The following is a 27,611-nucleotide window of genomic DNA, read 5'->3' as shown; positions in this document are numbered from 1 at the left end:
TTTATACACATATAAAATGCCACAGTACATCCAGCATATAAATATGTTTTTTTTTTTTACTTCTGTACAGCATATATAGATCTGCATAGAGCAGTCTAAAAAATATGTGTGTTCTTTAAATTTAAATATAGATACACTGGTTTGCATATTCTTATATATGTCTTCTATGGGTGTATTTCAATATGCATATACAAGTTTTATTTTTATATATAATAAATTATATATTTATACAAAAAATTATTTAATTTTTATTTATTTTATTTATTTAATTAATTTTATTTGTTTATTTATTTGTTATTTAATTAATTTTATTTATTTATTTATTTATTTATTTATTTATTTATTTATTTATTTATTCATGGAGCACCAAAGTGGCTTCGGGCCAGGATTGAAAATTCCAGAGTTTCGTGCCCCTGAACACCAGGGCCTTGAGGAGCTTGAGCTGGGCAGGGTTAATTAATGCAAATGAAACAAATGAGCCTGGGGAAGCCGTGGAAAAGGGCCACAGAGCTGTGGGCTGAGAACTGTTCCAAGTGGCAGACGTGACACGTGGGGAGGGATTATTCTGTCCTGAAGGTGGTGGGAGATTGGAGCGAGGACAGGACAGAATGGACTTGGCAGGACTGAACCTGGATGACAAGGAAGAGTTATTGTTTTATGATGAGTGAATAATCACGAAATCTGAAGACAAATAATGCTTTGTTTTGGAGGAGCTTCCTGGTTCCTGCTGCTCCTGACCCGGCGGAGCTTCGGGTGCCGAGGTCTCACCCGGGTGAGGGTGGGAAGGGTGAGGGCTGAGCTCCCTCTGCCAACGCTGCAGGTGAAAGGACAAGAGGACACAGCCCCAGGATGTGCCAGGAGAGGTTCAGGTTGGATATCAGAGGGAATTTCCTCATGGAAAAGGGTGCTCAGGCATTGGAAGGGGCTGCCCAGGGAGGTTTGGAGTCCCCACCCCTGGAGATGTCCAAGGAATGTCTGGATGCAGCTCTCAGTGCTCTGGGCTGGGGGACAAGGTGGGGACGGGGCACAGGGGGCACTCCATGGTCATGGAGATCTTTTCCAGCCTCAGTGATCCTGGGATTCTGTGGCAGTTGGGCAGGTGAGACCATTCACCTTCAGAGCACCGTCGGTGCACCACGATGGATCTGCAAACACAGAGGATTCATGGATGTCACTAAACCAACAGGCTCTTGGTGTCCCTGGAGCCAAATGACCCAGCTTGGCTCCCATCCCTGGCACTTCTCCCTCAACTGCAGCCACATCCAGGCTTTTTGCTGGGAATAGTCTCCCCCCTGGGCCATCCTTGGAGCAGTTCTAGGTGGTGTTTGAAGGGCTGCACGTCTGCCACGGGCCAAGGTGTGTGTCAGAGGAGAGGGGGATGTTCAGACCTGTGTCCTGGCTCTGTTACCCACTGCACAGGGAGCACAGGAATCAAATCCATAGCCCAGGGCTCCAGCATTTACCTAATCAGTCACCCTATCCCCCAAAAAAAGGCAGGCTCCAAGGGGATAGGGAATATGGCTCACAGTGGATCTCTGCTGGAATCAAGGAGCTTAACATTTGTATTAAAATTAACTGAAAAAAAAGATCTCTGTGTGCCCCTCCAACTCCTTTAAAAAGCTTCTGCAGAGTCTACCAGGGAATAGCACAGCACTTCCCTGCTCCAGTGGCTCCGGGGAGGCTGCAAAGAGGGACAGCAGTGGGAGGAAAGCAGAATTCCTTTGTGAAGACTCACCAGGGAGCTCTGCCCGGACACTCACAGCTGTGGTCTCCAACTGCTCCCTGCTCAGCTCTTGCAGAACATTCTGTTGAGGCTTTCCAAGAGCAGAGATGTTTTGGGAGATGATCATCCAAAGTGGATCCAGTGGGAATCCTAAACACTTCAGTGGGGAGGTTGGGGAGGTACAAACATGATGATGGTGCCTTTTTCCCTGCAGGCATAAAAGAAATGTTAAAAGCAGCTCTCACCCTGCTGAGTTTCAGGTGTGGGTTTCCAACACCAGGGAATGGGATCAGGGAGATGGGAGGGGCCCAAACCCCCAACAAACAACAGGTCCCAGGATGCTGAGAGTGTTGGTTGGGCCTCCTCGTGTAACCACGTGCCCTGGTTGGCATCCAGCAGTGGGTTCCTGGTCCCCCAGGCTCGTGGCACAGCCCAGCAACAGCAGGGCAGAAAGATGCAGCCATTAAAAACCAATTTATCAATCCAGAGCCCTTGGATGTCAACAGGGAGACTGGGATGGGAGCCCTGAGCATCAGAAATCCCCCAAAACCTGCATCCCCTCAGACCCCTGGAGTGGGCCAGACCTCATCCCCACTGTCTCTCCCCAGACTGCCCCCATGGTTTTGCTCTGTATTATCCCACAGATCCTGTGCCTTTTCCAGGATTTCAGGCCCTCATGGAGGGCAACACCACCCCTTGGCACGGGTCTGGCTCCTTGGGGAGCCTAAACCAGCAGCCCCACTGCTGCTCCTAGACATTCCAGCCCCCAGGAGAGAGGCAGGGAGTGGTGCAGGAAGGTTGGGAGCTGTTTGTATTCCTAAGAAAGTGGTATTTCCTTCTGGAGAACACGGAAAAACACCCCAACAGCTACTCATGCTGCACCCAGAGCTGAACCACCCGTGTTCACTCATAGCACTGAAGTGATCCAGAGTTCTTCCCGGTTGTTTTTTGGGAATCAGCAATGGTGTGTGTTTCCAACATGCCCAAATATATCTGGAAATTCAACAAAGAACTGTGTTTCCTAAGAAAACTTGTGCTCCCTTCCCTGCTCCCAGCCCAACACACAGTGCTCTGCTCCCCCCAGCTGTCCCTGTCCTGCCCATTCCTTGAAATCATCAACTCTTTTCCCAGGTCAAGAGCCAAGATCCCACATTTCTCAGGATTTAGTAATCGCCATGTGATGGTGTCAGGGCTGGGTTGCAGAGGCTGCAAAAAAAGAGCAACACCTCCAAAATCCATCTTGGCACAAACAATCCCAGCAGATCCGGGTCCTTAAACTGAACAAAAGCTCCTTGGGAATGTGGAGACATCCCTGGGGGGTGAGGTGAGGGAGGGCCTGGGCTTAAAAGGGATCATTCCTGGTGCACAAGAATGATCCCAAACTGGGATGTGGCCAACAGGAACATTTTCCCGTGCTGGGCTTGGATAGAGGAGGGGAAAAGAGGGAGCAACCACACTCCTGGCTCTGGGAATGTGCTTTTCTCGGCCTCACAGAACCAGGGGCACCCTTTGCTCTCATGCCATGACTTTGAGAACCTGCTGTAAAACCCAGCCAGGAGCGTGGAGGGCAAAGCAGAGCGTGTTGGGGCATTCCAGGGGCAGCTCCAACAGCTGCCCAAAGGCCCTTCCATCACCCCAAACCTCCACCTCCACCAGGGAGGAGATAAGAGATTCCCTGCTAATGGCTTTCCACGTAAATAGGAGGACCTGCCCCCTCAACCAGTTTACTCAGTGCACTGACCCCCTGGCTGGGGTCACGGGGAAGCTGTGGGAGGTCCCCAAGTTTTATAAATGAGAGGCTTTCCCTGCCCAGACAGGGCCCAGGAGGCACCCAGGGGCTGGAGACACTGATGGATGGTGCCAAGGAGGTTTGTTGGAGGGGAGCAGCGCCGGGGAGGGATTTACCAAGAGATTTATCAGCTCAGGTGGATTAAGGGGAATTTGTCAGTTGTCTGCTGTCGGCCTCCACCCCCAAAAAATAACCCTCAAACAATGGCCAAGGGCTGAAAAACGTTTAGGATGGGGGCAGGAGACAAAATTACAGTTGTTTCCATGTGGTTTGGTGAGTTGAGGCTCAAATGTGGGGTCCAGGCACCCCAATAAGGGCTGATGGGGGTGAGGAGTGGGTGAGGCAGAGGCGACCTCCAGCAGCAGCTTTCCATCCCCTCCCCAGCACATCCCACCAGCTCCCTGAGCTCCCTCAGGGCTCAAGTTTGAGCCCCTGGCAGGGACCCCCTGAGGTCTCAGGGGCTGCAAAGACACGTCCCAGCCCCCCCAGGGGTGAAATCATGACCCAAAACAGAGAAGAGAAAGGCTGGGACTTACCAGACACTGGCCTCACCTTCCCAAAGCATCCTTTGAATGAGCTGCTCCCTGGAGATTCCAGGTGTCCAGCTGCACACTCAGCTTGCCAGGAGAAAGCAGATTTGGGCAGTGACCCCCTGTAAACACAACATCTATCTTTTTTTTCCCCCCAAGAAAAGCCAAGGGAAGGGTCTAGAAGGGGAAAATGGAGCAGACAAGCAGCTTCCTGAGATCTCATCTGGAGCCAACCAGGGGGCTCCGCTTCATTTATTTCAAGACACTTCATCCCGAAATAAATTAATTCACTGCAGCAAATTGGGCTGTTTTCCTGTTTATTTTTTTAATTGTTCCACGCTGTCCTCGAGTTTCTCAGCAGAACTGGCTTCCAACCCCCAAACTGGGAAATGTTCCTCTTGCAAATGGAAAATACAAACATTTCCAGTGTGGCCACACAGGGTTTTTTTTTTTTTCCTCCCTTGCTCTCTAAAATCTTTCTGCACTGAGAAATCCATCTGCAATTTGGCTGCAAAAAAATGGGTTCAAACTGGCCTTGCTGATAACAAACTCCTGAAGCTCAAGGTGCCTGAACAGACCATTTACACCCTCTGCCCAGAGCAGCCCTGACTCCTCAGGCCATAAACTGGGTGTTCAGAGGCCTGGGAGATAGGAGGGTGCTCCTGTGCTCATACCCAGTGTGGAACTCCCCCCCTGAGGGAGGCACTGGGCATTCCTGCCTGAACCTGAGGATAGATAATCTTGGAGTCTGGGGACTTTTTTAACCACTGGTGGGATCCAGAGGAAGACTGCAGATCACTACTCTCAACCAGACTGAGACCACCACTCTTGACCAGACTGAGACCACCACTCTCAACCAGACTGCACCAGCACTCTCACCAACAGGTTTTTTCCCTCTCCTTTTACTTTGGCCTCAGGGGGCCCAAAGAACACCACTCTGTTCATGCCCCAGGGTGCTGGGTTATACATTTGGGTTTTGTGGGTTAAAACCAACTGTTTGTCTGTATAATCGTACTTATTGTATTATTTTATGAAATTGTTATTCTGATTTATAATCTCCTTTGAGTTGGGTTCATTTCCCCTGCTGGTTCACCTTTAAACCACCTCACTTTTCCCCCCCATGGAACATCCTGAGCTGGGAGGGACCCACGAGGATCAACAAGTCCAACTGCTGGCCCTGCAGAGCCAACGCTCCCACCCCGGGATTCCCCGGGCCACCCCGGCTCTGAGCCAGGCTTCCAGCCCAAACTGGGCCCTGCCTGGGCTCCCTCCCGAGGACCACACTCTGGAGGAAGGCTCAGCTGGTTCCCATCCCCGTCCTGCCCCCGATGAGCTCCAGATGTGGGGTGGGTGTTCCGGGATGCTCCGGGGGGGAGGTGGAGGCAGCTCGAGCTGCTGCTGCTGCTTTTATCTCCTTCCCTTTGTTTATGAAGAGAGGATCAGCCCGTGGCTGCCAACAATTTACTCTGGTGAGGGCACCCCTCCAGAAACACTTTTACTGTGAACAGGGATCCCCTTCCATCAGCTCCAGATGGAGACCCAAAAGGGGCCACTAAATTCTGGGGGAGTTGGAGCCCACCCCGGTGTCTCCCGGTGGGAGCAAGGAGAGCACAGCCCACTCTGCTCAACCAGCTTCCCACAGGTTTCTCCTCCTCGGGTACGGAGGGTCCAGCTGGATCTGGGACACCCCAAGGGCTGTAACATCCCATGAATCCCAACCCAAGTGGGATGCAAAGCCCTAAAATCCTCTTGGTGTGAGGGTGGGGAGGCCCTGGCACAGGTTGTTCAGAGAAGTCCCAGCCCTGGAAGTGTCCCAGGCCAGGTTGGAGCAACCTGGGATGGTGGAAGGTGTCCCTGCCCGTGGCAAGGAGTGGGAAGAGATGAGTTTAAGGTCCCTTCCAGCCCAAACCATGCTGTGATTCCCTGCTTAAAATGAGCTGCAGGAGGCTTTTCCCCATGAACCCACTTCACAGAGCTCAAAAGGCACCGCTGTGGCAGCCACGGGGAAGAGGGAGTCAAAAGTGGTTATTCCAGAGCAAAACTTCCCCTGCCAGAAGAACCCTGAGGCTGGAGAGGTGCCCTTGGGCAGGGAGCTCACCTGTGCTGTGGTGCTGTCCATGGATGTCCTGCTCCTGGAGAGCTCTGCTGGATTTGGGAGGCCAAAAACTGGATGAAGCTGAAGCCCCATTTCCCAGCAAGATGGAGTTGGTGTTTTCCCTCCCAGGCCTGCTGGTAGAAAACTGGGTTAAGAGCAGCCAGCATCTGCTCAGGGTTATTTATTGCTTTTAGGAGGCGAGTTTTTATTGGGGATTATTTTTGCCTTCTCTTATTTTTGGTGCCTGAGTTATGGAAACATCCTGGATGCACCAGCACCCCCTCGGAGAGGCGTCAAACGTTTGCCAGGCAAAGGCAGCTTTGGCAGGAGCCTCCCTGCTCCATGAGCATCCTGCCAGGCTGGATCACAGAGATCTGTGCCACCAGCCCAGTTTGACACCGACCTGGAGTGCCAGGACGAGGGGGAATGGCTTCCCACTGCCAGAGAGCCGGGTTAAATGGGATATGGGAAGGAATTCTTCCCTGGGAGGGTGGGGAGGCCCTGGCACAGGTTGCCCAGAAAAGCTGTGGATGCTTCATCCATGGAGATGTCCAAGGCCAGGTTGGACAGGGCTTGGAGCACCCTCATGGCAGGGACACAGTGACACATCCAGGGCATCTCCCAGTGCCCAAAACACCCTCTGTCCCATCCTCCTCACAGAGCCATTTCCCCTTTACTTTATCAGTCCAAACACTGAGGATTCCCCCCCCAGTTCAGCCCTAATTCCCTTTTCCAGTGCTGCAGCACTGCAGGGAATGAGCTGGGCCAGGAGCTCCCCCTTTCCCAGGAGACCAGGACAATTTTTTTTAATTTTTTTTTTTTTAATACTCACTCTTATTTACTGTGACTCTGCCAAGAAGGTGCTCGGGGTTTTATGAGCCCCACGCGAGTCCGTCTGCCCAGGGAGTTGATTCAGGGCAGCTCCTTGCACAGGCTGGCACAACCCCAAACCCTTCTGATTCCAGCCTGGCTGTTTGGAAAGGGATTAAGGCAGAAATTAGAGCAGCAAGGAGAGCCTGGTCTAGCAAGGAGAGCCTGGTCTAGCAAGGAGAGCCCGGTCTAGCAGACCCATGGCAGGGTTGTGGCACAAGATGAGCTTTAAGATCCCTTCCAACCCAAACCATTCCAGGATTTTATGATCCTGACTCTGTCAAGAACTCCCTGTAGTCAGCAGTGCCTCTGCACCAAACCTGGGAGAGGCTCCCAAGGACACCAGACCCTCAAGGGTCATGTCTTACTGGGGTGTAAAGATTTGGGTAACTGAGCAGAACACAGCTCATGGTGTCTCTCCTTTCCCACTATTTTCCCCCTCCCTGGAAAATGTCAAAGAGGGAGCAGTCACAAACAACCCTGTCTTCACACTCTGCTGTTCACAGGGCTGTGGTTTGGGGCTGGTTTGGGTTTTTTCTTCCAGGTTGGGAGATGCAGTGATTTTGCAAAATGTGCCACAAGCCCATGGACAGGGAAGTTGTTTTACCCCTTAAAAATTCTTTCAAGGCCAGGTTGGACACCCAGTCTAATGGGAGGTGTCCTTGCCCCTGGACAAGGAAGTTGTTTTACCCCTTAAAAATTCTTTCAAGGCCAGGTTGGACACCCAGTCTAATGGAAGGTGTTTCTGCCCCTGGACAAGGAAGTTGTTTTACTCCTTAAAAATTCCTTCAAGGCCAGGTTGGACACCAGGTCTAGTGGGAGGTGTTTCTGCCCCTGGCACAGGGTGGGACTGGATGAGCTTTAAGGTCCCTTCCAACGCAAATCATTCCACGATTCTGTGGTTCAGTGGCCACATCTCCAGTGGGAATAAAACATCACGAGCTCTGTGGGCTGCAGAGTCCTCCAGGAGGCACCGAATTCCTCCCCCAAAAAACAACATCCCTCTCCCCCCCGAGTCCATCAGCTCCCTCACGTGTCATCAGGAAGGAATTTGGGCCCTGTTTGATGATCAGAGAGGGATCAGGATCACAGTTCTCCCACCACAAAGCACATCAGCAGGTCTTTCCAGCCTCCCTCGCTCTGTGTAGGCCGGCCAAGGACCTGCTCCTTCCCGGGCATCCCCGGCCCCCACTCATCAATCAAAGCATTCCTGGTTTCCTCTCAGTGTCCACGAACACTCACAGAGGTTTCTTCTTCAAAAACATTTCATCTGGGCAATTGTTCAAAAATGTTACAATTACCTGCTCCTTTTAAGCTCCGATGACGGCCCGTGGAGCCGTAATTTAAGCCAGACCTGCAGACGTCTGGTTTAAGGTTAAAAAGTCCTCCAAGCTGAACTCCAGCCAGCAAAGCCACGAAAAATCAACTTGCCCCGTGTTAATTTTGGGTTCCCCTCGTCAATGAAGCTGTGGAGGAGCCCCCATGGGGGTCTGGCTTTGTGTTATCCCAACTTCACACGCTCGGTGCAAGGATTCATGGAAGCAGATCCCAAGGAGGAGTTAAAATTCCAGAGTCATTAAGGCTGGAAAAGAGCTTTAAAAGATTTGAGTCCAACCATCAAATCCAGCACCACCACCGTGGTCACCGTTAACCCACGTCCTCAAGTGCCACATCCACACATTTTTTGGACATTCCCAGGGATGGGGGTTCCACCACTGCCCTGGGCAACCTGTTCCAGGGCTTTACAACCCTTTCCATGAAGAGTCCTGCACACAAACCACCCACAGCAGGGGGGGAAATCAGCACTGAAATATTTCAAATGGGAATAAACAAAGATCTTTTCTCCCAGATATTAATTTTGTTAAGGTTAGGGTTGCTTCCTTCTCCCTCACAGACACCCACTGAGGATTCACACTCCCCCAAGTCCCAAAAAACCCCAAAGTTCACCTGCCCTAAAACCCTTTGGGCTCCCACTGCAGCACCTTCCCCCCAGCAGGGAGGTTTTGGGGCATTAAAATGAATTTTTTAACCCTGAAGGGGAAAATCCCCAAGGAAAGGAGGATGTAGAGAGGTCAGGAATGTAGGTAGCTCCAAAACAGGATTAGACATTTCTGAGGATGTCAGGAACAGCTAAATCCCACACAATTAATGATCATCAGCCTGGCTGGGATGGAACCCAAGGGATGCAAGACTCCTGGAAATATTGCTGGAGAGCAGGACAAGAGCAGGAGCAGCATCATTACTGAATATCCCGAGCTGGAGGGGATCCACAAGGATCCTCGAGCCCATCCCGGCCCTGCACAGGACAGGAGCAACTCCCCCTCTCTCCACACACAGTGGGAATGTTCTGGTGGGATTCCAGCTCTATCCCAGCTCAGGGGCTTCTGTGGGAGCAGAGAGAAGAGAGGGGAAAGGGCTGGATGGGCTGGGAGAGCCAGGACAGGACAAGTGGTGGAGTCACCAAGCCTGGAATTGTTCCAAAAATAGGTGGATGCGGCGCTTCACAAAATAATTTGGGCAAGAGGGGGTGTTTGGGCTTGATGATCTTGGAGGTCTTTTCCAGCCTTAAAGGTTCTGTGACTCCCTGTGAAGGAAATACCCACCTTTTGTGGGTATTTGTAGCCCAGGCACCTCAGAACTTCAGAGCAAGGAGCCAAACGTGCCTCCGCGCCCGGGCGATTTATCCCAGAGGTTTCATGGGAATTCCCACTGGCTTTTAGCACCAGCTCACAACCACTCAGCCAGGACTCACTCCTTACCTGTGACAGTTCAGCAGGGAGGGGGGGACACCCCCAGCACCCAGCAGTGCCATGGAGGGAGCACATCCAGAGCCTCCTTCCAGCAGCTCCCTGATCGCTCCCAGGTGGGTGCCATGGAGCCAGAGCTGGGAGTGATTCCAGGCTGGGAATGGGAGCCAGCATCTCCCTGCAAGCAGATGTCCCAGAGGGGAACATTAGAGCCTTCAGTTACCCAATTAAAAGCATGTTGGAGGGGGATTTGATTGCTTGGTTTGACAGGGAGAGGAAAACCCTCCGGGTCCTGGCAGGGACGAGGATTTACGAGTTGCTTCGGGTCGCTCTGCCTGGTCTTGGTATGTAGCAAAGGAGCAACAAAACCCCCTCAAAAAGCAAGGAGGGATGGTGTCTGCATTCCTGCTGCTTGAATCAGATGTCTTTCCTGGCAGCTCCAGTCCCTCCCAGCTCCAGGGACTCCGGGGAGGGGCAGCAGTGGATGCACTGGAGCAGGTCTGACATCTGGCACCGAGGGCTGCCCGTGGGCCACATCCTCCCCCTCAGAGGTGGAAATGATTCCCTGTCACTTGTGAACACCTCCCAGGGATGTGCTGGATGTTCTCTTCCAGTTTGCTGAAGGGCAGGATCCACCTTCTTCCTGCTCCAGAGGCCTGGAATGAACCCTGCTGGGTGCCTGCCCCAGGGATCCCCAGCTCCCTCCCCTTCCTCTCCCTGGAAAAAACATCACCTCAGGTTGGGAAAGGAGGGAAGACAAACCTCCCAGACTTCCTGCAGAGGGTGAACAGCACCCAGGAACACCTCTGGACAGCAGGGATTTGGGATCACCTCTAGTTATTGCCAAACCCCAGTGTCTGAGCACCTCCCTTGGCACCCGCTCTCCCTCCTCACCTGCTCCTGGCCAGGAATTCCCTGTGCTCCCACCTTCCCCTTCCCCTCCTGCCTCAATCCAACGTGTCTGGTGTTTCTCTTCAAGGCAACTCTGAAATGAGAGGAGAAAAGTTATAAGTTATTTCAAAGCTCTCTGCTTCAAAAAAAAACATCCACCCCAAATTTAGGCACCGCGAAGCCATAAACGTTCCTTTTTATTGCACACACAAAATAACCCTCTGCAATATGATTCCTCTCAATTTATGGTTCTCCCAGAGCCATTAATTCAGCCCAGGTCTTTTCTTCTTCTTCTTTTTTTTTTAATTCTTTTATTCTTCCCCCCCCTCCCAACTTGAAGTCAAATAATTCATAAATACTTCGCCCTGGATTGTGCTTTATGAGCATTATAATGATCACTTGACTGTGGAAATGCCTGTGAAGTTATTAAGGGAGTTTTAATACACCACAGACTCCCCAGAGGGGCAGAGCAACTCCATCACACTCTGGAGGGAAGAGCTCTCTTGTGAGGCTCTTTATTTAGCCAAACAATCAGGATTTTACAGCCCAGATATCTCTGAATCGAGTCAATCACAACCTCCGGGGTGGGTTTTGGTTTGTTGTGCTCCAGCATCCTCCTGGAGTGAGATGTGACTTAGATCCACAAGTCTCCATATCATTTTCAGACCCAAACCCAGAAAAAAAAAGACTAAAAAAATGTTTAAAATGCTCAAAGGAGCATCAGCAAAACCATTGGATGGTTGAGCTTGATGGTCTCAGGGATCTTTTCCAACCTTAACAGCTGGACTTGATGATTTTAGAGGTCTTTTTCAACCTGATTTTATGCCAAAACATGAATAAGAGCTGGTCACTGACCTCCTTGGAGTCTCCAGGTAGGAAGGAGGCATGGAGAAGTTGGATTTCCCTGGGCAGACACCATTTTTTCTGTCATCCTTGCTGTTGAAAGTCAGAAATTCAGTCCCAGGGGTGAAAGTCAGAGCTGGAAACCTTTGGTTTATTTTAGGAAAAAAAGGAAACATAACAATTAAATTACAAATAGGAACTCACAGAATTAAACAGATTTTCTGGGGCTGCTGGGCCACACTCAGGGTATCCCATAAAAAAGGGGGCTTTGGATCTGGAATCTCCGGGTTCTGCGTTTCTCCTCCTCATTTTCCCACGCAAACCAACCAAGGCCCACAAACTATGGAGCCAAACATCAGTGGGAGCACCTTTGGATCCCCTGAGAGGTGCTGTGGGATGACACCCCCCCCCCTGCAGCCCCCAAAACCCCCCCTGACCTCCCCCAGGACCACCCAGGAAGAGCTGCAAGAGGAGCCCACGAGTCCTCCTTGCTGCTGAACCTCCTCTGCTCCCCAGGAAATCCCTGTTTTTCCCCTTGTAAAGAACTCCTCAGGCAACTGCCTCCGTATCTCCAAGGTGTCTTCGAGCCACAGAGGTGCAAATATTTATCCATACTTGGAATTGCAGAGTGAAGCCTGACTAAGTGTTCCCAGACACTCGAGCTGTTGTTGTTTTAAGACCTGGGCCCGTGGACACCTGGCTGGAATTAATCAGCAGATGGGAGCAGGGAGGCAGAGCAGAGCCCTCATTAACCCTTCACACATCAATGTCAAGGTCACAGGGGGGTTCAGCCTGGACCTGTCAACAGCCTGGGAATCCCAAAGCAAGGAATGTCCTTCCCGGAGCGGGGCATGAACTGGAAGCAGGATTTATCACGCTGCTGTCACCACCGAGCTGAGGCTCTGCCTTGGGAGTAGCAGCAGGAGTAAATGTTTATGACTAGATAATAAAACACCAGAGCAAACCCACCTTCTGCCCAGGCTCTGCCTTAATCCAGGAGCTGAAGCATCTCCTGAAGGGAAAGGATCCACTTTGCACCGGGTGGCTTCGAGCGGAAAGTTTGGATTATTTGAGTAGTGGGTTATTAGGGAGAATTTCTTGGTTGGGTTGGATATCGGGAAAATTTCTTCACTGACAGGGTTGTCCAGCCTGGCAAAGGCTGTCCAGGGCAGTGGGGAAGTGTCAACCCTGGAAGTGTCCAATAAATGTGTGGATGTGGCATCTGGGGCCGTGGATCAGCGGCGGATCCGAGCTCAGGTGGGATCACATCCTCCACCCCTCCCACCCTCTGAGCAGCTGCCCCAACCATCAGCTGCTGCCTCCCTCTCCAGCCAGGGGCTGGGAATGGAACAGAGACCCCAGGAGCTGAACACACCCCAGGGAAATGGAAAAACACAGCCAGGAACTTCCAAATTCTGCCTCCTGCAAAGCCGGTCCCAGGCAGGCAGGAGGGTGTGGATGCAGCCAAGCACCGGGATGGTTTTCACCACAGCGACCTGGACACCAAACAACACCAAACAATCCCCTCCCCGAGCCCCCAGGGCAGCACAAACACCCCACAAAAGCTCCTTGCCCGTCTCTCTCAGGGTGTTTTTCACACCCAGGGAAGTCAAACAGGTGATGGGGGGAGGGAGGATTTGCTGCCGCCCACCAAGGGGGGGAAGTTTTGCTCTTGAGGAGATGTAAACAAGCCCTGGAGCAGGTCAGGCCCCCCGGTGGCCTCTTATCACGGCTCCTTTCTTTTGGCATAAACACCAGCCCCACGTCAGGGCCCATAATTTGTCCCAGCTGCTTTTCCAAGGGTTGATCTAAAGGCTTCAAACCTGAAGTGTGGGGGGGTGAAATAATCCCCACCCGCTGCTTAGTCTCTCTCTTTGGGGTCAATTTTCGATCCCAAAACTTCTTCTTCCCCTGGTACAGGGGTTGGGGAATGGTTCCTCCAGGAGGTTGGAGGTGGTTCCTCCATGGGAGGTGGCCGTGGCTCTTCTTCTCCTCCTCCTCCTCCTCCTCCTCCTCCTCCTCTTCCTCCTCCTCCTCCTCCTCCTCCTCCTCCTCCTCCACACAGCTCCAGGAGCACAGAGCTGCCACAGGGCACTGCTGGACACGGGGCTTTATCCTGGAGCAGAGCCCTGTGGGGTCAGGGAATGCCTGGAGCTGTGCCAGGGGGGTTGGGATGGATCTCAGGAAAGATTCTTCCTCCCCAGAGGGTGGTGGGCACTGACCAGGCTCCCCAGGGCAGTGGGCACAGCCCCAAGGCTGCCAAAGCTCCAGGAGGGTTTGGATGACCCCCTGAGGGACAGGGTGGGATTATTGGGGTGTCCTGGGGTTGGACTGGATGATTCTTGGGGTGTTCCTTCCAGCTCAGGGTGTTCTGTGAGTGGCTGGGAGGGAACCACAAGCCCTTGGCCTGTCAGGGAGTTTATCCCAAGCTCTCAGCCAAGGTCTCCCTGTCCCAGGATCCATCCCCAGCACAAACCTGTCTCACAAAGCCCAGTCCAACATTTCCAGTGTTTATCCAGGACTCAGGAGTGTCTCTGTCCCCAGGGACATCGAGGCTTGCCCAGGCACTGGAGCAGTGACCGTGGCCATGCCCTTGTTGAGCCTGAGCTGCCCAACCCTCCTCCCAGCCCTCCCTGAGCCCCAGCAGAGGGAAAAATCCCGATCCACAATTGTTGTTTTCCAACAGGAATGAGTCCAACCCAATCCCACACTTCCAAGACTTACCACATCCCAGGATGGGTTGGAAGGGACCTTAAAGCCCAGCCAGTCCCCCCTGTGCCACGGGCAGGACACTTTCCACCATCCCAGGTTGCTCCAACCTGGCCTTGGGCATTTTCAGGGATTCCTTGAGGTGAATTCCTCGAGTCCTTCCTTCCTGGACTGCACAAACAGCTTTAGAAATAAAATTAAAAAATCAGGAAGAGGAAGGATTTTTTTCTCTTCAGGTCAACCCAGACTGAAACCTTTCCCATTTGCCTCAGCAAACCAGGTTTTTTTTTCTTAAGTGGCGACAATGAAAACATCTTGTTCTCCCCAAAATAAAACGTGTCTCTGTTTGCAAATTCATCTTTGAAGGCACTTGTGGTCCCCTGCCTTTCCTAATTAAAGGCAGGCAGATCTCAATTGGGGGAACACCACAGTGTAATAAAATTTAATTTCAAGCATATCTCAAACAAAGCCTTGCAGCTTTTCAGCCCCAAAATACTCCTTTTCTGTTGTTGTTGTTTGGTTCGAGTTGCAAATAATTTCAAAGGCACCAAAATAACTTTTATTTTCCCTACAAACAAATGTTTCATCTTAATTTCAGCTTCCAGTGATCAGAGCCAGACTCTTCCCAGTGGTGCCCAGGAAGGGGATAAGAGGGAAGGGCAGGAGCTGAGACAGAGAAATTCCCTTTAAACAGAGGAGAAATTTTATATTTAATTTTTTTTTTCATTAAGGGTGGCCAATGCTGGAGCAGATTGTGCAGGGTGGTTGTGGAGTCTCCATCCTTGGAGATGATCAATCCCTGGACCTGGACAAGGTGGAGGAGGAGGCCCATGGGAACATCATGAGGATCAGCAAGGCCAAGTGCCAGGTCAAGGGCTCACATCCCAGAAATCCATCCATGTCCTGGGCTCATCCCACAGCAGGTGAGGGGGGAATTCTGCTCCTCTGCTCAGCTCAGGTGAGATCCCACCTGCAGAGCTGCCTCCAGATCTGAGATCCCAAAATAAGGATGTGGAGCTGCTGGAATAAGTCCAGAGGAGGACATGGAGCTACTCCAAGGGCTGGAACCAGGCTGGGAGAGCTGGGGGGTTCATCTGGAGAAGGGAAGGATCCAGAGACACCTGAGAGCCCCTTCCAGGGCCTAAAGGGGCTCCAGGAGAGCTGGAGAGGGACTTTGGACAAGGGATGGAGGGACAGGACAAGGGGAATGGCTTCAAACTGAGGGCAGGGTGAGATGGGATATTGGGAAGGAATTCCTCCCTGGGAGGGTGGAGAGGGGCTGGGATGGATTTCCCAGAGAAGCTGTGGCTGCCCCAGCCCTGGAAGTGTCCAAGACCAGGTTGGAGCACCCTGGGATAGCAGGAGGTGTCCCTGCCCACGGCAGGGTTGGCACTGGATGAGCTTTGAGATCCCTCCCATCCCAAACTATTCCGGGATTCTGTAACCCCGGCTTTTGGAAAAACAAAAACAAAACCAAGAAACACCTCAGCCCGTCTTTAAGGCTGGGAGGGGGGTGTGAACTTACCCTTTCTGGTTTCCCAGTGGAGAAAAATCCGCAGGGAATCTCCCTCCGTCCATCTCCTGGTGCGCGGGGCCCTCTGGAGCCCGCGCCGCGCATCGCCCATGGATCCACCGCTCTCCCGGCTGGAGCCGCCGGGATTTGCTGGATTTGCTGGAATGACAAAGCCATCGGCACCACTGGACGAGCCACTGATTCCTGTGGCGGGTTTATACAGGTAGGAAAGGGATTTTTTGGGGGGGATCCGCGTCGCTGCGACCCGCAGGGCTCGCGGAATGTCCCAGTGGGCACCGCCTAAAAACGAGCTCCAAATCCAGGGAAATGAAAGCAGGATGCTCACACTGACTTCCCAAAAGGGTCACATCCTCCCCCTCGCGGGAGGGTTTGGCTCGTAGGGTGGGAAAAACACACTGGTAGGGAACAGGAAATGTGTTATTCCAGGGGAAGGAGTAAGTGGAGATGGGAGAGAGACTGGAAAAAGCTGCTTGGGAAAACACCCAGTACCAGGAAGGACCCGATCCTGGATATTGCCTCCTCCAGAGGGGCAGGACTCTGCAGGAGCTGGGCTCGGCACGGAATTCCCAGAGGAATTGCAGTGCTGGGAAGGGAGCCGGGTGCAGGGCTCGCTGTGCACATCCTGGAATCCCTGAGGAAAAGGGAGTCCCAGCAAATCCTGTCCCTGGCGAGCAGAGCTGGGCCGACTCACTGTGTGCTCAATGAAATTCCTGCGGGATCAGATGGATGGAGTTTGGACAGGGAACACCTGCTCCAAGGCCCGGGACAGCAGCCAGTAGATGGCATTCACATTCCATACGTGTGCTGCCACGGCAGCTTGGGATGCTCCGGGAAAAGAACATTTTTCATGGAAAAACGAAGGGAAAAGGCAAATATTCAGCAGAGGTGACCCTGAAGACTTTGACAATTAACGTTGGAGCCATCAGGTGCTACAGACTTCCTAATATTTCCTGTCCCCATGGATCTTCTGTCAGCTTCTAACAGAGAATCCCAGGATGGTTTGGGTGGGAAGGGACCTTAAGGCCCATCCAGTGCCACCCCCTGCCTTGGGCAGGGACACCTCCCACTAGCCCAGGGTGCTCCAACCTGGCCTTGGACACTCCCAGGGATGGGGCAGCCACAGCTTCTCTGGGAATTCCATCCCAGCCCCTCCCCACCCTCAAAGGCCTGAATTCCTTCCCAATATCCCATCTATCCCATCCATCCCTGCCCTCTGGCACTGGGAAGCCATTCCCCCTTGTCCTGTCCCTCCATCCCTTGTCCCAAGTCCCTCTCCAGCTTTCTTGGAACCCCTTTAGGCCCTGGAAGGGGCTCTCAGGTCTTCCTGGATCCTTCCCTTCTCCAGGTGAACCCCCCCAGCTCTCCCAGTTGGTCTTCCTGGGATGTTTTCCTTGTCTGCATTATTGAAGACAACCTTTTCAGTGCAAAAACTTTCCCTGACATCCAACCTGAACCTCTCCTGGTGCAGCCTGAGGCCGTTCCCTCTTGTCCAGTCCCTTGTTCCCTGGGAGCAGACCCCGATTCCCACCTGGCTCCCCCTTCCTGTCGAGTCTGGAGCAGAGGAAAATCCCGGTGTCTTCAGTCACCTTCAGATTTGCAAAGGAACCAGCAGGGCTCAGGGTCTGGATGCAGTTATGGACATCCTGGGAGCAGGGGTTCATCCTCCCGGGATGAGCAGGACCTTCTGGCACGTCTGTCTGTCCAGAACCCGGCCCCAGTGCCTGAGGTTTGGGGACAAATCAGCCCTGCAAGCTGGACCCTTAAATCCTGCATCCCCTTTTACTTCCTCGGGGAATGATGCACCGCATTAAAATCCCTCCCACCCCTCCTCCAGGACCAGGATGACGGGCATCCCTGTCTCCCGCTGCAAGGAGAGGGTGTGCTCAGCCCCTGGCAGCCCCAGCCGGATCCATCCGGAGGAAGGATGCGGGCAGAGATTCGGTGCCTCGCAGCCCATTGGAGGAGCGCTGGCACTGGCAGGGGGGTCCTTCGGGCTCCTGTCCCCACCTCCCTCCTCCAGACTCCCCTCCCTGTCCCCAGCGCCATCCTCACACACACAAAAGCAGGGAATTAGCTGCCTTAGGGCAGCCGAGGCTTAGCCAGCTGCGGGCGGAAAATCGGAATAAAATACCTTGGAGGGGAGGGGAGGGAAGGGAGGGGAGGGGAGGGAGGCGGCAGAGGAAGCAGCAGCCATGGAAGAATACAAATAACTGCCCTCAATCCATCCCTCTTTCCCGAGCGAAGCACAAAGCCACGGATGCCGTGCGAGAAGCCGACCTGGATGCAGCCCCACGTTCCATCTGCATCCGGATCCAGGGGCTGCGCCTCCTGAGCGCTCTCTCCCATCGGGAGGAATGCCGAGCCGGGATTCGGGCGGGATCAGCTTTGTTCCTCGCTAAGCACCGGCAGCGGTGAGTAGGGCACCGGCCGGGAGAGAGGTGGGACACCGGGAAAATCCTCCCGCCCGGGCTTGGCTTCGCTGCTTTTCCTTCCCTTCCCTTCCTCCCTCCATGATGCCTCCAGGGTTGGCAGAAAGCAGCTGACGGGGAGGGAGGGGGAAGGTGGGATCTCTCCCGGAGCTCCAGAGTATCTATTTGGTCTGAATTTCAAGGAAATAAAAAATTGGGAGAGGTGTGGGCACCCCCTGAGCCAGGTGTGGGCTGGGGGGGGGGCAGAATCCAGGATGGATTCTGGGAGATCCGGGCAGGGAGAGAGCCCTGCAATGCTGACAGCCAGCTCTTTTTTTGCTGATTCCAGTGCCTGGAATACAGAGGGATGCTGGATTTACTCAGGCCTCGTTCCTTCAAAGCAAAATTCACAGAGATTTCTCTCCAAGGGAAGCAGGAAAAGCTCTGGCTCTCGGGAAGAGCCTCCTAGCAATGGGCAAACCCTGCTTGGTGCTGATGTCCCTGCACTGGGGGATGGACAGAGCAGCCCCATCCACCCAGGAAATCACCCTCCATCCCTTATCCTGGCAGAAATATGTTCCTATCCAGCCAGTGCCTGGAATAATTCAAAGGGTGAGCCAGGAGGAACATTCCCAACCATCCTGCAGTGGGTGGGATGATGCCCCTGCCCAGCACAGGAGCTGATTCCACCTGAGGATGTTCTAGAGAAGGTCAGGCCTGACCTTGTTCCTCAGGGCAGGATCCAGCTGGGAATGGTGTGTCTGCTCTCCCCAACCATTGCTGGTCCTGCTGGGACTGGTCCTGAGTCCTGAGCCAGACTTTTTTTGGGAGCTGCAGGTGCAGGCCCAAGGAATTAGGGACAAACATCCAATTTTTGTGTCTGGGAGCAGAAACTTTCTAGTGAAGGCAAAAAACAGAATATACAAATGTGGTTTAAGGGCCCCTTGTGCCCCTGGGGGGTCAGTGTGGGTGAAAACCAGGATTCCTGGATCTCAGCTCGTTCCTACCAGTGCAGGAGAAGGCCCAGACTGGGAACATCCCCCCACCCTGCCTCCAGTCGAGCTGCTCCAGTTTTTTGGAGTCTGGGTTGGTTTATCTGGGAGCAGGGCAGTGATGGGGATCCCTCAGGGGTGTGGAAGGACACTCAGCATCCCTGTGCAGCCTCCTCCTCCTCCTCCAGGTGTCTTTGGGAGCAGGGACACGCAGGGATGGAGCACAGAGCAGGCAGCAGTGGCAGGAATTTCCCTGCAGAGCCAGAGCCTGTAACTTCCATCCAGAGCAGCAACATGGAACTTGCTTCCAAAGCAGGCTGGGAGCAGCCTGGGAGGAGCTCACACTGCTCTGCCCTCTCAGCCACATCTCATTTCCCTCCACAGAGGTGTTGATATCAGGATTGAGATTGAAAGAGAAGCCACAAGGAAAAAAGGTGTGGATGTGAGCCCAGGCAGTGCTGATCCCCAGGGACACGAGCTGGGATCCATTGCTTTGACCCAGGGCCAACCTCCCCTCCCCTTTCCGGTCCAAAACGTGGGATTTAGCCACAAAATCCCACGTTTTGCTCCTTTTCCCCAAACAAGCAGCTCTCCCGCTGCTTCTCCAGGGAATGTGGTGCCAGAGTTACCTGCTCCCGGGTCAGGATGCTCCGTGCCAACCCCTGTGCCTTCACATTCCAGCCTGAGCCCTTCCCTGAGGGATCTGCTGCCTCCAGCCCTTCCCTGAGCACGATGGGAACCACGGAAGCCACGCTGCGGATGGAGAACGTGGATGTGAAGGAAGAATGGCAGGACGAGGATTTCCCCAGGTTTGTTCCCTGCAAGAAACCCCAAAAAAACAGGGAGAGTTTTATTTCTTCCCGTGAGAAACTCCCAGGGCATGGGGAGGAGAGTGTGGGTCATTCCCTGGAATCCAGGGGCAACGGGAATGTGAACTCCAGGGGGGGATTTGGCTGGAGAAAGGAGTTTTGGGAGCTGCTCTGAGTGCTTGGAAAATTTTTGGGATGCTTTTGGGAAGCCTCTGTGTGTATGGCAAGGAGGGGGTGTGGAGTACAGGGAGGTTAACATGGATGTAGGGATGCAAAGAGGGAGGGAGGGATGGATGGATGAATGGATGTGGGGATGGATAGAGGGATGGATGGATGGAGGGATGGATGGATGGATATAGGGATGGATGGATGGATGGAGGGATGGATGGATGGATGGAGGGATGGAGGGATGGATGGATGGATGGATGGAGGGATAGAGGGATGGATGGATGGATGGATGGAGAGAGGGATGGATGGATGGATGGACTCCTTCCCAGCCTCTGACTCAGGCAGTGTCTCCCCAGACAGAGCAATGCTGCTTTGCCAGGAATTTGCCAGGGAAAGCAGAGTCATTGGGATGCAGTGAATCCAAATGGGTGCCAACCTTGTGAGAAGTGATGTGTGGGTGACAGGAGGTGCCAAAGTGGCACCTTCCACCCTCACAGCCACTGCAGAGGTGCCAAAAAACATCCCTGTGAGCTCGGAGTGCTCCGAACCCCCTGAGGGAGCACAGCCCCCATTCCCAGCCTTGTCCCCCAAACCTAGGGGGAGCGGAGTCTGCACAGGGAGGGAGTGGAATCTCCCTCTCTGGAGACATTCCAAACCCACCTGGAATGTCACCTGCCTCGGTGACCCTGCCTGGGGAGGGCAGTTGGACTGGGTGATCTCCAGAGGTCCTTTCCAACCCCGGCTATTCTGGGATCCAGCTCTAAATCCCTCTGGGCACCCAGAGCCCTTCCCAACCCTTTCCTGCAGCCCCGAGGGGCTTCCAGGGCTGTCCCACCCTGCTCCAGCTGCATCCAAACCCCACAGAGCCCCAGTATTCCCAGACACTGTGCCGTGTGTGCCGTGGGCACGTACGGCCCCTGCCCGCCAAGAAAGGGGCTCCTGTTCTTCCCAGCACTGGGATGAGCCTGGCTCTGTTCATCCCAGCACTTGGATGAGCTTGGCTCTGTTCATCCCAGCACTTGGATGAGCCTGGCTCTGTTCATCCCAGCACTTGGATGAGCCTGGCTCTGTTCATCCCAGCTCCAGCTGCATCCTTCTTCTAAGCCCCTCTGTCTCCCAGCCCACAGGACACGGCTTGTCCTTCCGCTGGCCCCCAGGGTGGGCTCAGCCAAGCCCTTGGGTTTCCAGGAGGGGTTTGATTTCTCTCTGAGAGCAGAGTTTTGGGCTGGTGGATCTTTGCCAGCCTCAGGCTTCCCTGGAGTGCTGTGCCAACAGGGTTTTAATGGAGTAGAAAGGAGAGAGAGAGAGGTATAGAAAGGAAATGGAGGTTTAGATAGGAATCGTGGAGTGGTTTGGGTTGGAAGGGACCTTAAAGCTCATCTCATTCCACCCCCTGCCATGGGCCAGGGACATTTTCCACTAGCCCAGGTTGCTCAGAGAAGTATAGAAAGTGAGGCACAGGAAGGAAAACATTGATCCAAAGCTTCCTAGGGAATCTGGGATAAAGCTGGTGTAGCTCCTGGCCAGCCCAGCACCAACCCGACCGTCACCTCCGAGCTCTGTCCCACACTTCCCATGCCAGCAACAAACTTCCCACAGCCAGCCAAGCCTTCCAGAGGCATTTCTCCTGCAGAGCCCTCAGCACCACCCAGGGGTGTCATCGCTCCTGCCTCGGGAATGAAACCTGGGAAGAGGCAAAGGGATCTGGGCAGCAGGGCAGGGAACAGGGACAAGGCCGGGGCGCTGGGGACACGCTCCCCAGGCTGCTGCAGAGGGATTAAATCGGGAATGATGCAAGTGAGGCAGAGCCTGAACAGCCCCTTGGCAAAGGAGGGAAGGCCAGCTGGGTTCCAGTCGGCACGAAAATAAACAAATTACCATTTTCCAGCCGCTTCCCCCCCTGGAAGCGGCGAAATAATAGGGCAGGAGCTGCTGCATGTGGGACAGCAGCTCTCCAGCAGCTGATTTGCTGCAGAGCTATTTTTGCCTGGCTGGGATTAGCCAATCTTGCCACGGGAAAAAAAAAAAAAAGGGGGGGAAAAAAAAGGAAAAACCACATCCTAGACAAGGATCTGGGATTCAGCAGAGACATTCCCATCCCTCCCTCCCTGAAAAGCTGAGCCGCAGCAGGAGCAGCTCCTGCGCGGCAGGTGGGATGTCACGGCCCTGAGGGAGTGGGGAGGGGAAGAAGGATCCTCCCTCCTGCTGCTCCGGGAGGGTTTATTCCAGACGTTGTGTCTCGGCTGGAGCGCGGGGCTGATGCCGTAGGCTGGGATCGGGAGCATGCTCACTGCATCCCGCATCCCGCCGATCCCGCTTCCTGCATCCCTCATCCCGCCGATCCTGGCGTGCCCGCTCCCTGCATCCCGCATCCCGCTGATCCCGCTCCCTGCATCCCGCATCCCGCCGATCCCACTGCATCCCTCATCCCGCCGATCCCACTGCATCCCACCGATCCCACTGCATCCCTCATCTCGATCCCACTGCATCCCTCATCCCGCCGATCCCACTGCATCCCACATCCCACCGATCCCACTGCATCCCTCATCCCGCCGATCCCACTGCATCCCTCATCCCACCGATCCCACTGCATCCCTCATCCCGCCGATCCCACTGCATCCTGCATCCCGCCGATCCCACTGCATCCCTCATCCCACCGATCCCACTGCATCCCTCATCCCACCGATCCCACTGCATCTCTCATCCCGCCGATCCCACTGCATCCCGCCGATCCCACTGCATCCCTCATCCCACCGATCCCACTGCATCCCTCATCCCGCCGATCCCACTGCATCCCTCATCCCGCCGATCCCACTGCATTCCTCATCCCGCCGATCCCGGCGTGCCCGCTCCACCGGGCCCCTGGAGAAGGGGCCGGGAGAGGGAAGCAGGGACCGGCAGGGAGCAAAATGGTGGCACCCAACCCTTAGGAAAAGTGCTGCTCCCCTGGAATCTTGGGATCTGGGGCTGAGCGCTTTTGGGGAAGGAGGATTGACACGGGAGGGAGCGATCGGAGCAGCCTTTGGGAAGGTAAGGAAGGGTTTTTTTCTTCCCCTCTGGCTTTGGAATCGCTGTCCTGCCACGAATCCCGGGATGAGGGAGCAGCTGCCGGGCTGCAGCACGTACTCGGCAGCAGCTGCCCCCCCTTCCCTCCCCTTCCCTTTCGGCTGCCGTGTCACCAAATTGTGCTCCCGATGGATAAACAACCAGCCAGGCCTGGGGGGGAACAAAAGCAGAAGGGGGGAGGAGGAGCTGGAGGGGGCCGAGGGGTCTTCCTGGCTGCTCAGGAATATCTTCCTGGCTGCTCAGGAATATCTTCCTGGCTGCTCAGGAATATCTTCCTGGCTGCTCAGGAATATCGTGGCTCCGGGTGCTGCACAAGGAGCACGTGCCCGGGCTCAGGTCCTCAGCTCTCATAAATGTACAATAACCGGGGAGCGGAGGATTATCCCTTAATCTACATATTTATAGGGTTTAATTTGGCGGGTGGCTCTGGTGTCATGGCAGCGGGAAGAGGAGCCTTTGCAGGGCAGAGCTGGGCTGGGTCCTGTCCCTGTCACCTCCCTCTCTGTGTCGCTGGAGCAGCAGCTGCAGGCCCAGCTTCTCACAGGCCCATCCTCATCCTTAAAACTCCTGGATTCTCCCCCTGCTATATCCCAGGGCTGTCCCAGCACCAGGATTTTACAGCTGGAGGCACGAGCCCTTCCCCCCCCCGGGGAGGGGGAGCTCCCAGAAATGAGATTTGACAACACGAATTTGTCACAGAGGTTGGTGGGGTTTGGTCCAGGAGTGTCAAACCCAGCTAATGCCAGGGACAGCCATGAATCCCAGCTCAAATTAAAGGGAAAAGCATCTGGGAAGTGCCCAGCTCAGGGTGGGCAGCCTGAGGCTCAGCCACCAGCACTGTGGCACTGGGGCCAAATTCCAGCTTCACTCACCCCAGGATGGGTCAGGAGCAATTCCAGCAGCTTCCAAAGGGTCACAGCCACGTGCTGTGGTTTGACTTTAGCATCTGTCCAGGAAAATTGACCTATAAATCCATGGATGGCTTTGGCCCAGGGCTGGAGGGACAGTGCTTTGGACCAGGAGGGTGCAGGAGAGGCTGCACATCCCAACCTCTGCCCAGGAAAGGGAGTGCTGGGTCAGCCTCTGGCTCCAAAATAAGGGTTGGAATGCTGGTGTCTGGGTCTTGGCATGGAATGAACCCGCTTCCAAAGCTCAGCCAGGGGTTGGGAGGCACCAAATGGGGTCGGAGGTGAGGGTGGGGATGACAATTTGGGGTCACACCCAGGATTTGGTCCTTGCCTTGAACATCAGCTGCCCTCCAGCAAAGCCACCTCCAAGGAGCAGCTGCTTCCCAGGTTATGGAAGGCCTTTGGAGAACATTTTGCTGGGCTGGGATCCTCTGAATTCCTACAGAGAAAAAAATGGGGATAATATGGAGAATGAGGATGTTTCCAGGCTCTGCCAGGATTTGTTCCCGTGTCCCTGGCTGGATTTTCCATCTTGACTGGATGAGGATGTAAATGCAGGGATAGTTTGGAAGTTACTAGGGATTGCACAGCGCTCCAGGAGGGCAAATTCCCTGAGGGAATCCCTCAGGGATTGAGTTTACTGGGAAAAGGGAAGGGGCAGAGCACACGAGGGGTTGTGTGTCCTTCCCTGCTGTCCCCGTTCTCTCCTCTGTCTGCCATGGAGGGACTTTTTCCTAAACATCACCTGCTCTCTCCTGTGTTTTCCCTCCATGTCCTGCAGACCTCTCCCAGAAGAGACAGGGATGGAGTCACTGGGAAGCCCCACAGAAGATGAGAACACATCCTGTAAGTACCACCCTGCCTCCTCCACGGTCCAAAGGGGAATGGCAGCTGGCAGTCAGGGAGAGAGCCACTTCCCTTGGATTAGCCACAAAAATTCCTGGGGGGTGGGGGAAAAGAAAGCAAGCAGAGATTTGAATCCCCTAATTGAATCTCCTGGGGGAGGAAATAGGGATCTCACAAGAAATAGGGATCCCACAAGAAATAGGGATCTCACAAGAAATAGGGATCTCACACGGGCACTTCCATCCAGCCACTCCCAGTGCCTCCCAGTCCCTGATCCACCACCCAGCCCAGAACCTGGGATATCCATGAGGAAGCACGAAGGATCCAGGACCAGGACAACCTGTCAGTTGTTTTCCTTTCAACTCCAGCTCCCCCCAATACTTTAAATTTTAACGGGGCGCATCGTAAGCGGAAGACACTTGTTGCACCTGAAATCAACATTTCCCTGGACCAGAGTGAAGGCTCCATTCTCTCTGATGACTTCCTGGACACTCCAGATGACCTGGATATTAATGTGGATGATATTGAAACACCTGATGAGACAGATTCCCTCGAATTCCTGGGCAACGGGAACGAACTGGAATGGGAAGGTAAAAAGGGCTGGTTCTGTGTGAGTTTTGCAGGGGTTGGGGTGGTTTTTTAGCCTCATTTTGGTGACTTTTGACACAATTCACCATCAGCAGTGGAGGGTTGACAAGGAAAAGGAGATTTTAAGCTTATTTGTGTAACATTTTGGCAGCAGAGCAGGATTATTAAGCACCACAAACTTGCACAGATCAAAGCTGCGGGTGGAACGCGAGCCGAGCACCATCCCCGGGGTTCTTGTCTGCAAAGCCTCTTCCTGCATTAGATTAAAGGCAGATCTGTCCCTTTTCCAGATGACACTCCTGTAGCCACAGCCAAGAACATGCCTGGGGACAGTGCAGACCTGTTTGGGGACGGGGGGACAGAGGATGGCAGTGCCACCAACGGCCGGCTCTGGAGGACCGTCATCATCGGGGAGCAGGAGCACAGGATCGACCTCCAGATGATCAAACCCTACATGAGAGTGGTGACACACGGAGGTGAGAGAGGTCCTGCCTCAGGGGGGGGTCTCTGTCAAGGATTCCAGGACTGTTTGGTTCCCATTCATAGGAAAATTTGCTGTTTGTTTTGGGAAGTTACACATAAGAAGAAAAAAGCGCCCAGATCGTGCTGAAAACTGCTCTAAAAAGGGTCTAAAAACTGCTCTAAAAAGGGTCTAAAAACTGCTCTAAAAAGGGTCTAAAAATGTAGTCGCTGCAGTGGGGTTTGAATTGACAGAGAGAGGGGCTGTTCCCAACCCTCAGGCCTGGTGTGGGCACTGATGAAGGGTCTGGGGGGGTTGAACTCCTCCAGCTTGGTGCCTGAGCTGCTGCAGAGGGACGGCAAAGGTTGACAGAGCACAGTCAGTGCTCTTTCCAAAATCCAAGCAAAGCCAAGGAACAACCCAGCTCTGACACCCCCAAATTCCTTCCCTGAACGCCACATACACGTTACAGCCCAAACCAGGAGGAAACCTCCTGGTGAAGGAGGTCCAAAGAGGGACAAAGCTCACCTGGAGCTGGACAGAGACCCAAAAACCACCCCGGGCCCGAATATGACAACACAACTTCCTTCTGTTTTACCCTCAGCTCTTACATCTTTCCCTGGAAAACCTCACAATGTTGCCTGTGGTTTTCTTTGCCAGGATACTACGGAGAAGGTCTCAATGCCATCATTGTCTTTGCTGCCTGTTACCTCCCCGACAGCAACCTGGCTGATTACCACTACATCATGGAAAACCTCTTCCTGTGAGTGGCTGGGAGGGAGAGGAGGGGGGGGGAAGCATCTCCAGGGTTTCCCTGCACTCATTGCATCAGGGACATCAGCTGGGAATAGTCTGAATCCAGGCCAAACATCCCCAGTGTGCAGCTGCAGAGCGGGGTGAGCGTCGCTGGCCCCGGCTCCGAGGCCAATAAGTCAAAGCATTCAAACATTCTGGGTTAATGATGCCAGTGATGGACTCACATCCAGGCTGGAGCACGTGTGGGATGTTCAGCAGCTGGGAGAGAACAGAGCTGGGGTGTCCAGCAGTGCCTGAACTGCACTGACACATCCCTGGGCACCCCTCAGAGGCGCCGGGAGAATCCAAACCTCTTCCAAGGCCTGCAAAGAAAAAGCCTTGGAGGCATTTCGGGGTGAAACACTAGAGGAAAACTCCAGGGTGGGTTTTTTTCCAGTCTCTTGTCCCTTTTGCTCACCCAACAGGTACGTGATCAGCAGCCTGGAGCTGCTGGTGGCTGAGGATTACATGATCGTGTACCTGAACGGGGCGACGCCCCGGCGGAGGATGCCGGGCCTGGGCTGGCTCAAGAAATGCTACCAGATGATCGACAGAAGGTGGGAACCCTGCTGGGGTGGCCTCTTCCTTCTTCCCAGGCCTCTCCCCACACAGAATCCCAAAATAGTTTGGGTTGGAAGGACCTTAAAGTTCATCCAGTGCCACCCCCTCCATGGGCAGGGACACCTTCCACCAGCCCAGGTGGCTCCAACCTGGCCTTGGACACTCCCAGGGATGGGGCAGCCACAGCTTCTCTTGGGCAACCTGTGCCAGGGCCTGCCCACCCTCACATCTCTTCCTCTGCTTCCTCACAGCACTCCCAGCAGACTCTCCTCCTTTCTC

The 27,611-nt window shown here is 54.0% G+C and overlaps 1 protein-coding gene and 2 long non-coding RNA genes across 16 annotated transcripts in view; 1 reads left to right on the top strand and 2 right to left on the bottom strand.

The window, feature by feature from the left end:
• Positions 1–323: 323 nt before the first annotated feature.
• On the bottom strand, positions 324–19,849 carry LOC135403364 (uncharacterized). Of its 10 annotated transcripts, none has more exons than XR_010425379.1 (11): positions 19,761–19,849; positions 15,723–17,452; positions 14,213–14,380; positions 11,501–12,676; positions 10,649–10,739; positions 9,767–9,932; positions 6,970–7,107; positions 6,141–6,268; positions 4,049–4,164; positions 1,736–1,931; positions 324–1,145 (listed from the first exon to the last, which is right to left on the bottom strand). It is a non-coding gene; the product is annotated as an uncharacterized LOC135403364 (long non-coding RNA). The 10 variants fall into 10 exon arrangements; XR_010425376.1 differs by lacking the exon at positions 19,761–19,849 and having other exon boundaries at positions 11,501–11,632; positions 12,458–12,676; positions 15,723–17,590; XR_010425378.1 differs by lacking the exon at positions 19,761–19,849 and having other exon boundaries at positions 11,501–11,632; positions 12,458–12,500; positions 15,723–17,590.
• ATCAY (ATCAY kinesin light chain interacting caytaxin) overlaps positions 19,832–27,611 on the top strand; it is a 15,382-nt gene continuing 7,602 nt past the window's right edge. For 2 of the 3 annotated variants that reach the window (XM_064637334.1, XM_064637333.1), the window contains exons 1-6: positions 19,832–19,940; positions 24,864–24,928; positions 25,297–25,518; positions 25,807–25,992; positions 26,637–26,739; positions 27,197–27,328. In XM_064637334.1, the coding sequence (XP_064493404.1) occupies positions 19,864–19,940; positions 24,864–24,928; positions 25,297–25,518; positions 25,807–25,992; positions 26,637–26,739; positions 27,197–27,328 (785 nt within the window). In that variant the 5' untranslated portion in view covers positions 19,832–19,863. Of the gene's footprint in view, positions 19,941–23,037; positions 23,139–24,863; positions 24,929–25,296; positions 25,519–25,806; positions 25,993–26,636; positions 26,740–27,196; positions 27,329–27,611 lie in introns of those variants that run through there. The other variant, XM_064637335.1, reaches the window with a different exon arrangement.
• Positions 23,132–27,611, bottom strand: part of LOC135403366 (uncharacterized) — a 23,125-nt gene continuing 18,645 nt past the window's right edge. For all 3 annotated transcript variants that reach the window (XR_010425388.1, XR_010425385.1, XR_010425387.1), the window contains 2 exons: positions 24,047–24,521; positions 23,132–23,324 (listed from right to left, as the gene is read on the bottom strand). This is a non-coding gene — a long non-coding RNA (uncharacterized LOC135403366). The remainder of the gene's footprint in view (positions 23,325–24,046; positions 24,522–27,611) is intronic.

This window comes from Pseudopipra pipra, chromosome 27 (genome assembly GCF_036250125.1).
Source record: "Pseudopipra pipra isolate bDixPip1 chromosome 27, bDixPip1.hap1, whole genome shotgun sequence".
Taxonomy (NCBI): Eukaryota; Metazoa; Chordata; class Aves; order Passeriformes; family Pipridae; genus Pseudopipra; species Pseudopipra pipra.
The sequence above is the reverse complement of the archived record's forward strand: the minus strand, read 5'-3'. Positions and strand labels throughout refer to the sequence as shown.